General features: G+C 39.1%; 1 protein-coding gene across 4 annotated transcripts in view; it reads right to left on the bottom strand.

The window, feature by feature from the left end:
* Positions 1 to 16005, bottom strand: part of SENP1 (SUMO specific peptidase 1) — a 65071-nt gene that overhangs the window by 44609 nt on the left and 4457 nt on the right. For 3 of the 4 annotated variants that reach the window (XM_033222272.1, XM_033222271.1, XM_033222273.1), the window contains exons 2-5: positions 15466 to 15513; positions 12061 to 12191; positions 10416 to 10500; positions 2586 to 2745 (exon numbers count right to left, since the gene is read on the bottom strand). In XM_033222272.1, the coding sequence (XP_033078163.1) occupies positions 2586 to 2745; positions 10416 to 10500; positions 12061 to 12191; positions 15466 to 15469 (380 nt within the window). In that variant the 5' untranslated portion in view covers positions 15470 to 15513. The remainder of the gene's footprint in view (positions 1 to 2585; positions 2746 to 10415; positions 10501 to 12060; positions 12192 to 15465; positions 15514 to 16005) is intronic. The other variant, XM_033222274.1, reaches the window with a different exon arrangement.

The raw sequence follows: 16005 nt of genomic DNA, 5'->3' as shown, positions 1-16005 counted from the left end.
TGAAACATATGAAGTGTCTATTTTACAAAAACCTTGCTTTGAAAACTGGTAATGAAAAAGTAAAATCTAATCATTTATCCTGCCTTTCCCATAGGAAACACATTTCAGGGACTCTAATAGCTCCAGCAAAGGAAAAATGCAATCAGAATGCCAATTAAGAAGTGTAGAAGTGATAAAATTAGAAAAATATTATTTCATTAACTGTAATAAAACTATTATCAGGTAAGTATTATCAAATGATATTAATTATTAGGTGATGGCTGATGTGAAATTCATTATTCATATAATGCCAAAGTAACATTATTTAGATTACATTCAAGTCACAGGGGAAAAACCTAACTGTACAATTAACTACCAGATTGTCAGTTCCTCAATCCAGAGATCAGTCTAGCATCATGAATAATAGGAGAACCAAAACAAGATACTGTTTGTTTTTCAAATGTGATAAACGCAGCATCACCTTTTAGTCACATCAAAAACCTAGCTTATAAAAAATACAGGTGATTTTTTGACAAAATAATGATACCATGTGGAAGCAACCTGTCAAATCCAAAAAGTAGAACATGATACAGAAAAGTCATGTCATTTAAAAAAAGGAGGCTGAGGCAGGGCATGGTGGCTCATGCCTATAATCCCAGGAAGGGAGATCAAGGAAGGCAGATCACAAGGTCAGGAGTTCGAGACTAGCCTTGCTAATATGGTGAAATGCTGTCTCTACTAAAAATACAAAAATTGGTTGGACATGGTGGTGGGCACCTGTAGTCCCAGCTACTCAGGAGGCTGAGGCAGGAGAATCGCTTGAATCCAGGAGGCGGAGGTGGCAGTGAGCCGAGATCACACCACTGCAGAGCGAGACTCCGTCTCAAAAAAAAAAAAAAGGAGGCTGTTCTAGTTATAAGAGACAAAGCCAATAACTTCCAGATGCAAAACCAAACTAATTGGGTCAACTGAGAAAATTTAAATATGACTTAGGGTATAAAATAAAATTGACAAAAGAATACGTACACTATGAACTCATTTTAGAAAAAAGTAAAGTATGTAGAAGGATACGTACTGAGATATTACAGAGTTGATCTCAGGCTGGTGGCAATATGATGTTTTTATTTTTTATTTTTCTTAACTATATTTTCTAAATTTTTCCAAAGTATTTGTACTATTTCGGTAATAACATTTTTAAAAAAAATAACAGTATGGCTTTATTGCATTAAAAAAGCCACCTGCAAAATGATGCATAGAGAAAATTTTTAATGAAGACAAAATAATATCATACATCTAATAGTATACATAACATATATATCATATTATATATGAGTAAGAAAGAGTAAGAAAGAAACAGGTATAGGAAAAGGTTTGGAAGGAAACACACCAAGGAGAAGGGATTGGGATTGTGGGTAGCAATCAAGGGATCTTCAGTTTTGTTGGTAACATATTGATTTCTACAATGTGAGTGTATGAGTGAATTACTGTATAATTTTTTAAAAGTTAAGTGAGGTACATGATCCCAGGGAGTACTGACACATGTTCCTGGAGTCCCTGTGTATAATAAAATAAAAGCCATCTTGTTGGCTTCTATCAACACCACAAAGCTCAAACTTGACTGAACAGTACATTAAATGATCCCACATTCCTAAAATACACCAGGGCAGAATTTAGTCATAAATACTATTTTTAAAAAGAGATATTTACTAATACAATAAATACTATAATAAATAATAATATAATAAAATACCTGAGGGAAAAAGTTTCTAAGCCAGATTTCATCTGCCTTTAATAATCCATGTAAGTTTTGTTAGGTAGAGCTTATAAAGTTGGACTAACTAGGATAAAGTTCTCTATGACTATCTTTTTTGTTTTTTGAGACGAGGTCAGTCTGACGCCTAGGCTGCAGCTACAGTGGCATGATTTCAGCTCATTGCAACTTCTGCCTCCCAGGTTCAAGCAATTCTCCTGCCTCAGCCTCCCAAGTAGCTGGGACTACAGGCACACACCACCATGCATGGCTAATTTTTTTGTATTTTTAGTGGAGACGGGGTTTCACCATGTTGGCCAAGCTAGTCTGGAACTCCTGACCTCAGGGGATCCACCTGCTTCGGCCTCCCAAAGTACTAAGATTACAGGCATGAATCACCGTGTCTGGCCTGTGACTCTTTATTTTCTAATATATAGAAGTAGCTTGATCTACTTGACTAATGTCATGAGGTAGAGAATTGCTTTAGTTTAAGTCAGGTCTCTGCTCACATGACAGCTGTAAAATGTGTTTCTCTCCTGCTCAAATTGCAGAGATTGACTGATTTTCACTTTAAGATTTGCAAGAGCCATACTGATCTTGAAGGGTCCCAATATTCTCATATCCACCAAGATTTACTTAAAATTATCTCTTCCAGTAAAATTTAGCTATCATCAAAATTCAGCACTAAGTAAATGAGAAGTTGAAAATGTAAAATGGATTTGTTCATATTCTTAAGGTTTAAAGTCCAAAAATGGTGTTATTCTTTTAAAATCCCAATGTAATAACTATCTACCTTTTAGTCACTTTCTTTTATATCTGAGGAAGGGCTTGAGAACTAAGATGACAAAACACCAACCTTGAGGTCTTTCGGGTTTCGAGGTAAAGACTTCGGCTATTTCTTGATTTTTGTAAAGATGAGCTTGATGATGGAGTAGAATTTCTCCATTGGCCATTTGCACTCTGGCCAAAGGTTCTTAAGTCGCCTGAGCCAAGAAAACTGTCTGAGGAAGGATTATCTAAAAAAATAAAAGTTTGAATAAATTAAACAAATTCTACAGGTGGTTCTCCTTATGACTGCAACCATGACCAACTATTGTATTCCAAAGTAATGTGGCATATCACCATGTCTCTCATGGAAGAAAGATCCCAGTCTCAACTGCCAGTAAAGTCTGCAGTAGGGGAACTTCTACAAACTATAATTGATTCAGCCATACTAACCTGAAAATTGATGAAGGAGCTGAATCCTGCCACAGCCATGTGCCTTATCTGCATCAATGTGACTCCGTGGTGTCCACCAAAAGTCAACATTTTACCCCAACTATATCTTGCAAGCACTCCCAGGCCTGGGCCTGAAAGAAGGTAGGCCAGACCAGTAAGAAAGCAGGTGGGGGGCCAATGAGAATTGTAATTCAAATGAACAACAGTTATTGCTTACTAAGCAGCTAGTGTCACTTTCTTCTTTTTAGTTACCATGTTCAAGACTCAAGTACTCTCTCAAAGAGCAGAGATAACCTAATTGCTGCTTATTCTGGCTGGCTTATGGCAAGGAATGACCCATCATATATATCTGGTTCTGGTATAATAATCTTCAGTCATTTAATGCCATAATCAAATAGATTATTACTCCAATGTTTGCCACTACAATCAGATTAATTGAGAATTACTTACTATTTGAATTTTCTAACTTATGGATTACAATCTGGGATATCAAAAACCTCCTGAAGTTTCAGCTAGGAGTGGTAGAATAATTTCTATACCCTTCTCTCCCTATCTGCAGAATTGGACAATTTAAAACAGCTCCCTCAAAATAACTTCAGACATTAAGTTACGGAACTCTAAGGAGCTCCAGTGAAAACATAAGAATAATAATTCTCTACTTCTGGAATTTTTTTCTAGTGCTGACATTATTTTGAAGATATTCTTTTAAAGCATATTACTATAGAACTTTTCACAATATTGTAAATGTATGCTATTAAAAATATTTAATGTATCTTTTGATACTCTATCCAAATAGGCAGCCTTCAAAAATATAATTTTGTGTTTCTGTAAGCTAATCAAGATGTCAGGATGTAGGGCAAATAAGACAGGAAAAAAGAAGCAGTCGGGGTGGTATTAGTACTAATTAGTTCAATAGTTGGTGACCTTAGTCTGATAATTAAAATAAGCTAATTTACTTTCAAAATGAAGTGTAGCTTTGTTCCTTTGTAATCAATATCTATGCTTAGCATCTATTACTATAACTTTGAGGACAGAAACATGAGGCTAATGAAAATGAGTCTTAGTAAAAAACTAGAAAATTACTATACTTAAGTTTAAAGTCATAACAGTAGAAATATTTGTCTCTCACACGTTTTGGCAAAAATTTGATTAGGGCATGATCTAAATAGAGATATCTGTCTGAGGAATTGGTCTGTCAAAAATACAAATTACCCTAACACGTGTGAAATTTGAGATCAAGGATAAGTCAGAGTAGCATTCTCAATGGCACGTGACAGAGACGGCAGCTTCAAAATGCAAGGAGAAAAGCAGAAGATCAGGCAGCAGTCTGCTTAAACAGAAAAAGGTGGTTCCAACTAGACTTAATGAAATCAATCGCTGAATGGTGTTCTGTTGCTGATGGGATCAAGCAAAGCTAGAGACAGACTAAGAGGAAACTACAGATACTGTTTTGTTTGTTTTTGAGGCAGGGTCTCACCCTGTTGCCCAGGCTGGACTGTAGTGGCACAATCATAGCTCACTGCAGCCTCAAACTCCTAAGCTCAAGCAATCTTCCTGCCTCAGTCTCCCAAGTAGCTGGGATTACAGGTGCATACCATCATACATGCCTAATTTTTCTATTTTTTTGGAAAGGCAGGGTTTCACTGTGTTGCCCAGGCTAGAATCGAACTCCTGGCCTTACGTGATACTCCCACCTGGGCCTCCCAAAGACAAAGTACTGAAATAACACAGGTGAGCCACTGTGCCTGGCCACATATAGTGAGAGTTTAACATGATAGTCTGTCATCACTGATTTCTGTAAGAAATCAGAGTTACAAACACCACAAAAAAGATTACCTTTTATGTGTACATACATACACACAAAACTAGGAGAAAATACACCAAAAATTCAGTTGTGGTTATGTTCTAATGATAGAGTGATGGGTATTTTTCTTTTTTATTTTTTTTGAGACGGAGTCTCGCTCTTCGCCCAGGCTGGAGTGCAGTGGCCGGATCTCAGCTCACTGCAAGCTCCGCCTCCCGGGTTTAAGCTATTCTCCTGCCTCAGCCTCCCGAGTAGCTGGGACTACAGGCGTCCGCCACCTCGCCCGGCTAGTTTTTTGTATTTTTTAGTAGAGACAGGGTTTCACCATGTTAGCCAGGATGGTCTCGATCTCCTGACCTCGTGATTCGCCCGTCTCGGCCTCCCAAAGTGCTGGGATTACAGGCTTGAGCCACCGCGCCCGGCCATGATGGGTATTTTTCTACTTTTCTATACAAATTTTCTGCAGGGACAAGCAATACTTTTATGAATATAATAAACTTCATATTAAAAAAGAATGTGTCAAGACTGGGTGTGGTAGTTCATGCCTGTAATCCCAACACTTTGGGAGGCCAAGGCAGGTGGATCACCTGAGGCCAGGAGTTCGACATCAGCCTAGCCACTATGGTGAAACTCGTCTCTATTAAAAATACAAAAAATTAGCCAGGCATGGTGGCACACGCCTGTCGTCCCAGTTACTAGGGAGGCTGAGGTATAAGAATCACTTGAACCCGGGAGATGGAGGTTGCTGTGAGCCAAGAGCATGCCACTGCACTCCAGCCTGGGTAACAGAGCGAGATTCTGTCTCCCAAAAAAAGGAATGTGTCAGGTAACTACTTACTATGAAAGCAACTACCAGTTGTTCCTGTTAACTTTAGTTAAATAATAGCAGGATGTTTAAATAATCTTACCTACCAAGTATCATTCTGGTAACCTAATTTAACATATTTTCCAAAGAGAAGACATTGATAATGATTCTAAGCATGAGCAAAATCATTTCTTTTCATCCTACTTTTCTCTGTTTAGGGTTAAACTTTTTCTTTTTCTTGAGACAGGGTCTCCCACTGTCCCTCATGCTGAGTGCCAGTGGCACCATCACAGCTTACTGCAGCCTTGACCTCCCAAGCTCAAGTGATGCTCCCACCTCAGCTTCCTCAGTAGCTGGGTCTACAGGTACATGTCACCAAGTCCAGGTAATTTATTTTTATTTTTGTAGAGACAGGGTCTCAGTATGTTGCCTGGGCTGGTCTCAAACTCGGGAGAAAGTGATACTCCCGCCTTGGCCTACCAAAGTGCTGGGATTACAGGCGTATAAAGTTTTACTGTAACAAAGTAAACTGTAACAAAGTTTTTAAAACTTTAGTTTTAAAAAAATCAAAATTTTAAATACTCTAATCTTAAGTGGATTGAGAGGTAGATTTTTTAAAAAGCTTGATCTAGAGATGTCAATCCAATAAAGCAATAAAGGAGAAGTTCCAGATCCTAGATCCTAAAGTTTGGGCCTTCCTGCTCATTTTCATCCTGGTGGAGGAGGAGACAGCAGAGTGAGAGAGAAGACAAATACCAGTAAAATCAGGATCAGCAGATTAAGGCAGGTAAACTGAGGGTCCGTGTCTAGCCCAATCAAGAGGTAAGGCAGAAGGTGATGACCACTGCAATCGATGTGGGGATTATTAGAAAAGAGTATATCCAGAGGAGAGAGCATAATTGGAACGAGTATGGAAAGAGGAAGAAGTTTTTTTAAAGTCCACAGTAAAAAGTAGGTTTTAATTAAAGACTTCATTATAAGAAAAAAGTATATATAAGACCACTGACATTCACAGATTGAAAATACTGATTTTTAGAAAGTGACCTTTGATGTCTGTGACATGCCATAAGCTTGTTTGATCAGGGACTAGATGAGATTTGTTAGACACAATTTGAGTACTCTGCTTCAAGCTGTGAGTAATTTAGCATCCCCATTTCAGTATGGCTTTATTATTCACTATTGTTATTCTCTATTCATCATCTATATATAGCAACTGTTGTAATTATTTTCTTCTCCAAAAAAAAGGTACTCAAGTGAGACATGAAGCTTTTAGTGTAAGACTGTTGATATGGGAATCAACTTGTGGTATGAGGATAAACATAAGAAAAATATAACTCTCAACAAGTATGTAACTGAGTAGAAAGCCAAGGAATCTGGCCAAATATTACATTAGAACTTAAGATAACCTTAGTTATATTCTTTGTGAGTATCAAGGGTTTACTGAAACTTAGAAGAAAAAAAGCTCTATATACCAATGCTTTTAAGGCATGTTATTAACAACAGCTGAAAATGGTTAAGGGTAAATGTGCACCTAAACCACAGGGCAAATAATGAAGCAAATGAAGGCACACGCCCATTATCCCAAATCAAATGCTTGCGTCCAGTTCTATATCCAAATTTAAAATTTTTGGAATTTTAGAAAGATAACCTGGCGTATTAGGTAACACCTTCAAGTATAATCTGTAACAGCACTCTGTAATCAAACATGTTATCTGCAGCAAAATGTGAAAATACTCACTTTTACAGAGATTTTAAAGAAGAAAAAATATAAACAGCTTAGTGTCAGTTCAAGTAGATTTTGCCAAGGAATGAATTCAGGTCAGGTATTTTTTTTTTTTTTGGAGATGAAGTCTTATTGTGTTGCCCAGGATGGAGTGCAATGGCGCAGTCTCCACTCACTGCAACTCCCACCTCCTGGGTTCAAGCTATTCTTCTGCCTCAGCTTCCCAAGTAGCTGGGATTACAGGTGTCCTCCAATACACCCAGCTAATTTTTGCGTTTTTAGTAGAGACAGGGTTTCACCATGTTGGCCAGGCTGATCTCGAATGCCTGACCTCCGGTGATCCACCCGCCTTGGCCTCCCAAAGTGTTGGGATTACAGGCCTGAGCCGTTGCACCCAGCCTCAGGTCAGGTTTTGAAGCCAAATGAGTTGTGAAAAAATTTTTTGGTTTTCAGAGGTTTTTGGATTTGGAATTGCACATAAGGGATTGTGGATGTGCGTATCAATTTCATGAATTAGAAATGAGCAGAAAATGATTAAAAAAGAACACGTCGACAGATGAAAAACTAAAACTATTAGTCTGGACAACATGGAGAAACTCCGTCTCTACCAAAAAATACAAAAATTAGCTAGACATGGTGGTATGCACCTGTAGTCCCAGCTACTCAGGGGGCTGAGGTGGGAGGATCACAGCCAGGAGGTTCAGATTGCAGTGAGCTGTCATTGTGCCACTGCACTACAGCCTGGGCAACAGAGACCACCCGCCCGTCTCAAAAAAAATTAAAATAAAAATACTGAGTTAAAAAAGATTACGTGTGTCAAATCATGCAACATGTACGAGTTATGTACACACAGATAATCAGAAGAGATTACACAGACTTGAATTAAATAAGAGTTGGATGAGATGGAGTGCAGTGGTTCACACCTGTAATCTCAGCACTTTGGGAGGCCTAAGCAGAAGGATCACTTGAGCCCAGGAGTTTGAGACCAGTCTGTGCAATACAGCAAGACCCTCATCTCTATAAATAATTTTTTAAAACATTAGCCAGGCATGGTGGCATGTACCTGTAGTCCCAACTACTCAGGAGACTGAAGCAGGAGAATCACATGAGCCTAGGAGGTCGAAGTTGCAGCGAGCCGTGACCACATCACCACACTCCAACCCAGGTGACAGAGTGAGACTCTGTCTCAAAAAAAATTAAAAATAGGCTAGGCGCAGTGGCTCATGCCAATAATCCCAGCACTTTGGGAGGCCGAGGCTGGTGAATCACCTGAGTGATTTGAACAGGAGTTCAAAAACCACCTGGCCAACATGGCGAAACCCCATCTCTACTAAAAGTACAAAAATTAGCCGGGCATGGTGGCAGGCACCTGTAATCCCAGCTACTCGGGAGGCTGAGGCAGAAGAACTGCTTGAACCCAGGAGGCGGAGGTTGCAGTGAGTCGAGATCGCGCCACTACACTCCAGCCTGTACAACAGAGCGAGACTCCATCTCAAAAAAAACAAAATAAAATAAAATAAAAATAAAACATTAGAATTGGGTTATGAGAAGGGAACTTTCAGTAGAATTTTCTATATAGCTGTTTATTATTAAGTAATTGTTTTTAACTTAAAGCAGAGATTTTATTCAATGGTAAACTGGCATATGAAATTATAAGCAAACACAGCCTGAGTTCAAATGGAAATACCGATGATCTAATTTCATTAACCATTCAACTGTTCCTCCGTCATTAATACTGAGCTATCAAACCAGATTTCAGACTCTGTTCATCAAAAAGCCTTCTCAATAACAATGGTAGTAGAGTTACGTTTTGAGAAAATTGATTTTTCTACACAAATTATGCACGTACTATGGAAGTCCAGTGCCCAGGGCAGATAAAGTATGACTCACCTAAATCACATTTAAATATAGTATGAATCTAAAAAAGCATCATACTAACGTCTTTTTAGGGAGGAGATCTCACTGACAAAGAATCCTAAGGAAGCCAAATAACAAGAATAATTATTATCTGCATTCCATATTTATCATCCCAATTTATCCTTATAAAAATTCAGCCAGGTACAGTGGCTCACACATGTAATCCCATCACTTTGGGAGGCAGAGCCAGGCGGATCACTCGAGGTCGAGAGTGCGAGACCAGCCTGGCCAACATGGTGAAACCCTGTCTCTACTAAAATTACAAAATTTAGCCGGGCGTGGCGGTGGCTGCCTGCAATCCCAGCTACTAGGGAGGTTAAGGCAGGAGAATTGCATGAACCCAGGAGGCAGAGGTTGCAGTGAGCCAAGATCAAACCACTGAACTTCAGCCTGGGCAACACAGGAAGACTCCGTGTCAAAAAAAAAAAAAAAATCCTCTTGAGGCAGTTTCAATGGTATAATTAGTATTCCCATATTGTGGTATGGCAAGAAGACTGAAGCATGAAGAGTAAAAAGACCTGGGAAGACTACTGTAATCTTCCTGAGTCCTACTGCCAAGAGGCTTACCAACAAAACTCTTAGTTTCTCAAGGCAGAGGCAGAAGACCCTTGGAAGTCCAAACCCTAGCAAGAGGGCAGATGATAGATAAGTCAGGCAGGTCACAGGATAAGAACAGCCTAGAGAATGCTGACTTCTGTCATGGATCACAAGTTAAACAGGCAAGCCCTTGAATATGCAAGCATATGGCTGTGGCAGGTGCTAGACAGAAACACACAGTTAACATTTCCTGCCCTGAAATAAGGACAAGCTCAAGAAGAAACAAATTTTCAGGTTTCATGGTTTCAAGTAGAACAGAAATAAACTAGCTCTGTGATTTAAATTAATGCAAAAACAAACACCCTTTTCACACATCACATACACATATCCCCCAAAAAAGTCAAAAACAAAGTTGTATTGCTTTTTACAATGGTATAATGGACAGTTAGATTAGATTCTCAAAACACTTTCCCACTAGAAAACTAGTATTTGGATGAGACAAAATCAGTAAAGTATCATAGCAACCACATACACAGGAAAAGCCATTCGAATGATGTTTTAGTGAAGAAAATACCATCTTGTTTTTGACAATGTCTTTACTTTTGGAGATGATAAACAAACGATATGCTATAAAGAAATCCAAAAGGTATACAGTCCCTTGACTCCAAGTAATGTGTCATACCTGAATAATAGCTTGGATTATAAGCTGCACTTCTTGTGGAACATGTAAAAGATCGGTCCAAATGTCCTTGCCTGGAAGATAAAATCTAAACAAAGCAGAAGATTTTTCTTAAGTCACATTTTTTTTTTTTTGAGACAAAGTCTCACTCTTGTTGCCCAGGCTGGAGTGCACTAACACGATCTCCACTCATTGCAACCTCTGCCTCCTGAGTTCAAGTGATTCTCCTACCTCAGAATCCTGAGTAGCTGGGATTACAGCTGGGATTACGTGCCATCACACCTGGCTAATTTTTGTATTTTTAGTAGAGACAGGGTTTCACCATGTTGGCCAGGCTGGTCTTGAACTCCTGACCTCAGGTGATCCACCCACCTTGGCCTCCCAAAGTGCTGGGATTACAGGCGTGAGCCACCATGCCTGGCCATGTCACGTTTTTTAACAATAAAATAAAAGCATATATTAGGAAAAATAAATAAACAAGACTATAAGCCCGGTGCAGTGGCTCATGCCTATAATCTCAGCACTTTGCAAAGCCGAGGCAGAAGGATCACTTGAGCTCAGGAGTTCAAGACTAGCAATGGACAACATGGAGAGACCACATCTCTAAATAAATAAAGACTATAGCAGAACTAAGACTATTTCAGAACTCAATATAATTATATTTACATGTTATACATATTAGTACTATATACTAATAAGAAAGGAAAACACATAGACAATCTAATGAAATAATTCAGGCTTCAAGGAAAAAAACAGGCAAAATATCTGTTATACAACTTAATTCAAAGAATGTTCACTAAAAGGTAAATATGTATTTAGTACATCCTGTCTGAAGGCCAGTTATAACATATTAAAAAGGCTGAGAAAAATCAATCTGGTTTTGGTTCTTTTGATAACTTTACAGAGATAGTTCTTAATCAGAGGTGGTGCTGTACCCTGGGTACATATCTGGAAATGTGTGGACATACATTAACTATTAAAATGATTATGGGGGGAGGTGGATGCTACAGGTATTTAGTGCCTAGGGCTCACAGATGCTAAATATCCTATTAGGAAAGATTCACACATCAAAGAACGATCTCATCCAAATTACTAATGGCTTTCCCATTGAAAAAGACTGCTTTATTAATAGTGCTCCCCACACTTTCATGTGCATATAAATCAAATGAGGATGTTTTTAAAACATAAATTCTGATTCAGTGACATGAGGTAAAGCCTGAGAGTCTGCATTTCTATCAGGCTCCCAAGTAATGTTGATGCTGTTGGTCCTGAACCAGACCTTGAAAACCAAGCACAGACATCTCAGAGCTGCTCTGTATTTTCACCTTTCTCCCCCATTTAATGCTCAGCAATTTTAAGCGCTAGTTTAAAAGAACACCGATCTGCATATAAGTAATTTTAAAATTCAAAGAACAATGAGTTTTCTAAAAGGTACTGTTCTCAAAGAACTCATACATAGCCTATTTTGTCTTAACTTCCTTGTCTTAATTTTAATATATAGAGCAGAATTCTAAACACTAAAATTACTGATTCTGAAAAGTTTATATCCATGCTTGTATTTTTGAGTGTGGTATTTAAACTACATAAGATGCAAACGTATGAGGAGCCCAAATAATTAGTTAATTAAAGGAAGAAAATTCCTCCTAACCTGCTGGTCAGAAAGCGAAAGCTGGTCCTCTGGAAAACCTGTTTGTGGCAGGAGGTGGGTTTTGAATAAGGAGTTGTGGTTCACTAAAGTCACTTCTCCAGCATCCATCCTCATCCTATCAGCAATATCATCTAGGGAGAGAGTCTGGATTAGTTCAAATCACATAATTCTTCAACAATGTTTTTCCTATGAACCAATCTTTTCACCTAATAAAAACAATTCCCACCCAGGCATAGTGCCTCAAGTCTGTAATCCCACCACTCAGACAGGCTGAGGCAGGAGGATTTTTTGAGGCCAGAAGTTCAAGACCTATCTAGGCAACATAGCAAGACCCTGTCTCTACAAAAAATTAAAAAATGAGCCAGCAGGCCAGGTGCAGTGGCTCACACCTGTAATTCCAGCACTTTGGGAGGTCGAGGCGGGTGGATCATGAGGTCAGGAGTTCGAGACCAGCCTGGCCAACATGGTGAAACCCCGTCTCTACTAAAAATACAAAAATCAGCCAGGCATGGTGGCGGGTACCTGCTACTCAGAAGGTGGAGGCAGGAGTATTGCTTGACCACGGGAGGCAGAGGTTGCAGTGGGCCAAGATCGTGCCATTGCACTCCAGCCTGGGCAACAACAGCAAAACTCCATCTCAAAAAAAAAAAAAAAAAAGTTAGCCAGCTAATGTGGCATGTGTCTGTAGCCTCAACTACTTGGGAAGCTGAGGCAGGAAGACTGCCTTGAGCCCATGAGTTCAAATTTACAGTGAGCTATCATCACACCACTGTACTCCAGCCTGGGTGACAGAGAGAAACCCTGTGTCTAATAATAACAAAAAAAGACAAAAAAAGAACTTGAAGAACAACTCTGCAATAAAATAAAATGCCTCTTTCATAGCTAACAAAAGGCAAAAATCTCATATTATCATTGTCAAAAGAGGTCCATGTGCAGAAATTGGCTCATTGGTAGATGGCCTCAGTTAATTCCAAAACAATTCAAAACTTGTACACATATAAAAACAGCTTAATTTAAAGCTTTAAAAATAACAAGACCAGGCAAGGTGGCTCACACCTGTAATACTAGCACTTTGGGAGGCTGAGGCAGATGGATGGCTTGAGCCCAGGAGTTCGAGACCAGCCTGGGCAATATGGCAAAATCTCGTCTTTATTAAAAAACAAAACAAAACAAAACATTAGCCAGACGTGGTGGTGCATGCCTGTAGTCCCCGCTACTCAGGAGGCTGAGCTGGGAGGATCCTCCAAGCGTGGGGAGGTCAAGGCTGCAGTGAGCCATAACAGAGTCACTGCACTCCAGCCTGGGCGACAGAGTGAGACCCTGTCTCAGAGAACAACAAAGAAAAACACAAACAAAAAACAAAAATGCTCCCAAAATAAACTTTTTAAACATTTTAACTACAGAAAAAAATTTAAATATAAAAGATTGGGGCAAAAAATTCACCATTCAGTAACAAACACTGTTAACATTGGTTCATTTCCTGTTTTAACACAAAAAAGTGCTTTAAGACGTAATCCACCTGCCAGGTGTGGTGGCTCACACTTATAATCCCAGCACTTTGGGAGGCTGAGGTGGGTGGATCACTTACTTGAGGCCAGGAGTTTGAGAGCAGCCTGGCTAACATGGCAAAACCCCATCTCTACTAAAAATACACCAGGCATAGTGGCACATGCCTGTAATCCTAGCTACTTGGGAGGCTGAAGCATGAGAATCGCTTGAACCCAGGAGGCGGAGGATGGAGTGAGCCAAGATAACACCACTGCACTCCAGTTTAGGCAAGAGAGTGAGACTCTGTCTCTAATAATAATAATAATAATAATCTGCCTGAAATTTTTTAAAAGCATAGTTTTATTCATATTGCTCTTAACAGGTATCAGCTCAATAACTATAATATTAGGGCAGAATTTTACTTTTGAACCATTTTTGATAACTTTATTACTACAGAAGAGCTAGAATAGAAGCAATAAAGGTAACAGAATTCAATGACTTACACTAGTATCAGCAATGAGAGAAAATGGAAACAAATGAACAGGGAAGGAGAAGGCAGACTAAGGAAAAGGAAAACACAGAATAGAGAGAAAGCTAATGTGAATGTAAAAGGAACATAGGGATGTTATAAAATCTAAGTGTATAGATTTTTCAACTTATTTCTAAATTAGCTACTAGTCCTGATCTTATATTGATCGCCTTAACAGACATAAAGTACTATAAATGAAATAGTGAAAAATGTCCTAATCACAATTCTCAGTAACACTAGCTAAATGAAATAAAATATTTACATTAATCAAATTGTCATTTAGAAGTCAGTATAACATAGTACTAAGGAACAAGAACTCTTGGCTGGGCACGGTGGCTCACTCCTGTAATCTCAGCACTGCGGGAGGCCAAGGCAGGCAGATCATGTGAGGTCAGGAGTTCAAGACCAGACTGGCCAACATGGTGAAATCCCATCTCTACTAAAATACAAAAATTAGCCGGATGTGGTGGCACACGCATGATTGTAATCCCAGCTACTTGGGAGGCTGAGACAGGGACTGCTTGAACCCAGGAGGCAGAGGTTGCAGTGAGTTGAGATCATACCACTACACTCTAGCCTGGGTGACAGAGTGAGACTCTGTCTCAAAATAAAAAAAAGAACAAGAACTCTAGAAAACTCTAGAACCAGAGTGCCTAGGTTTAAATCCTGGCTCTGCCAGTTATAGCACACGACTCTAGGCAAGCTTCTTAATTTCTGTGTCTCAGTTTCCTTGTGATATAATAGGGATAATAATAGTAACCTACTTGGTAGGTACTATTAGGTACCCTTGTAAGATGGTTAGGAGTAAACGAACTAATATATTTTAAATACTTAGAACAGGGTCTAGTACACAATACAATCAATGAGATAATACTCCTAAATGAGTACATAAACAACGTTCTAACCAAAAGATAATTATGTGGGCCAGGCGCGGTGGCTCATGCTTGTAATCCCAGCACTTTGGGAAGCCGAGGTGGGCAGATCACCTGAGGTCAGGAGTTTGAGACCAGCCTAGCCAACATGGCGAAACCCTGTCTCTATTAAAAACACGAAAATTAGCTGGACATGGTGGCACATGCCTGTAATCCCAGCTACTTGGAAGGCTAAGGCAGGAGAATTGCTAAAACCCAGGAGACACAGGCTGTAGTGAGCAGAGATGGTGCCACTGCACTCCAGCCTGGGTGACAGAGCAAGACTACGTTTCAAAAAATAATAATAATAATATTTATGTTTGGCATATAGTATTACAAAATTAGGATTAAGATTTCTCTTAAAATTATTATTAAGCACAAAGATACAAATACTGAAAATGTTAGGAAAACCCATTCTTTCACTCCAGCTTAACCAATGAGAGTAGCTAAAAGCATTCAACAACTAGTTAGTCTTACCCATTTCAAGTCTTTTCACATCACTGACTTTAGCAAAGATACAAAGTCCTATAAAAGAAGACACAAAACAGAACAATTACATACTGAAACGCCTACTTCACTTAATTTTAGAAGGTACAGCCACTAGAAGTGACATTTGTTTGTGTTCTTAGTGGAGAAAAATCTAAGGTGGTAAAGAGTTGACTTGATGCGAAAAGGGTAAAAACTAAAACTAGCTTGAGGTACTTCCAAACATTTCTGCAACCTGCGCTACATTAAACAGCAATTACAGACTACCCACAGAATCACAGAATATTAAAGCAAGAAGCAAGCTGGGAGCGCCAACCCTTAAGAGACTGAGTGGTTTGCATAAAGTCATAATGTCAGCAACTACACCGAAATTATTACCTAGAAATTCTTCCCAACTCATTGTTCTATTACCTCATGCTAAATCACTTCACAAACAAGTGACAGACTTTGTGATGGTCCTATTAAGACTTTTCTTCCATCTCTTACTCAGCAGCCTGATACTCTAACGACAATCAAGGACTACTCTGGAGG

This window comes from Trachypithecus francoisi, unplaced genomic scaffold (assembly GCF_009764315.1).
Source record: "Trachypithecus francoisi isolate TF-2019V2 unplaced genomic scaffold, Tfra_2.0 Lachesis_group11, whole genome shotgun sequence".
Taxonomy (NCBI): domain Eukaryota; kingdom Metazoa; phylum Chordata; class Mammalia; order Primates; family Cercopithecidae; genus Trachypithecus; species Trachypithecus francoisi.
The sequence above is the reverse complement of the archived record's forward strand: the minus strand, read 5'-3'. Positions and strand labels throughout refer to the sequence as shown.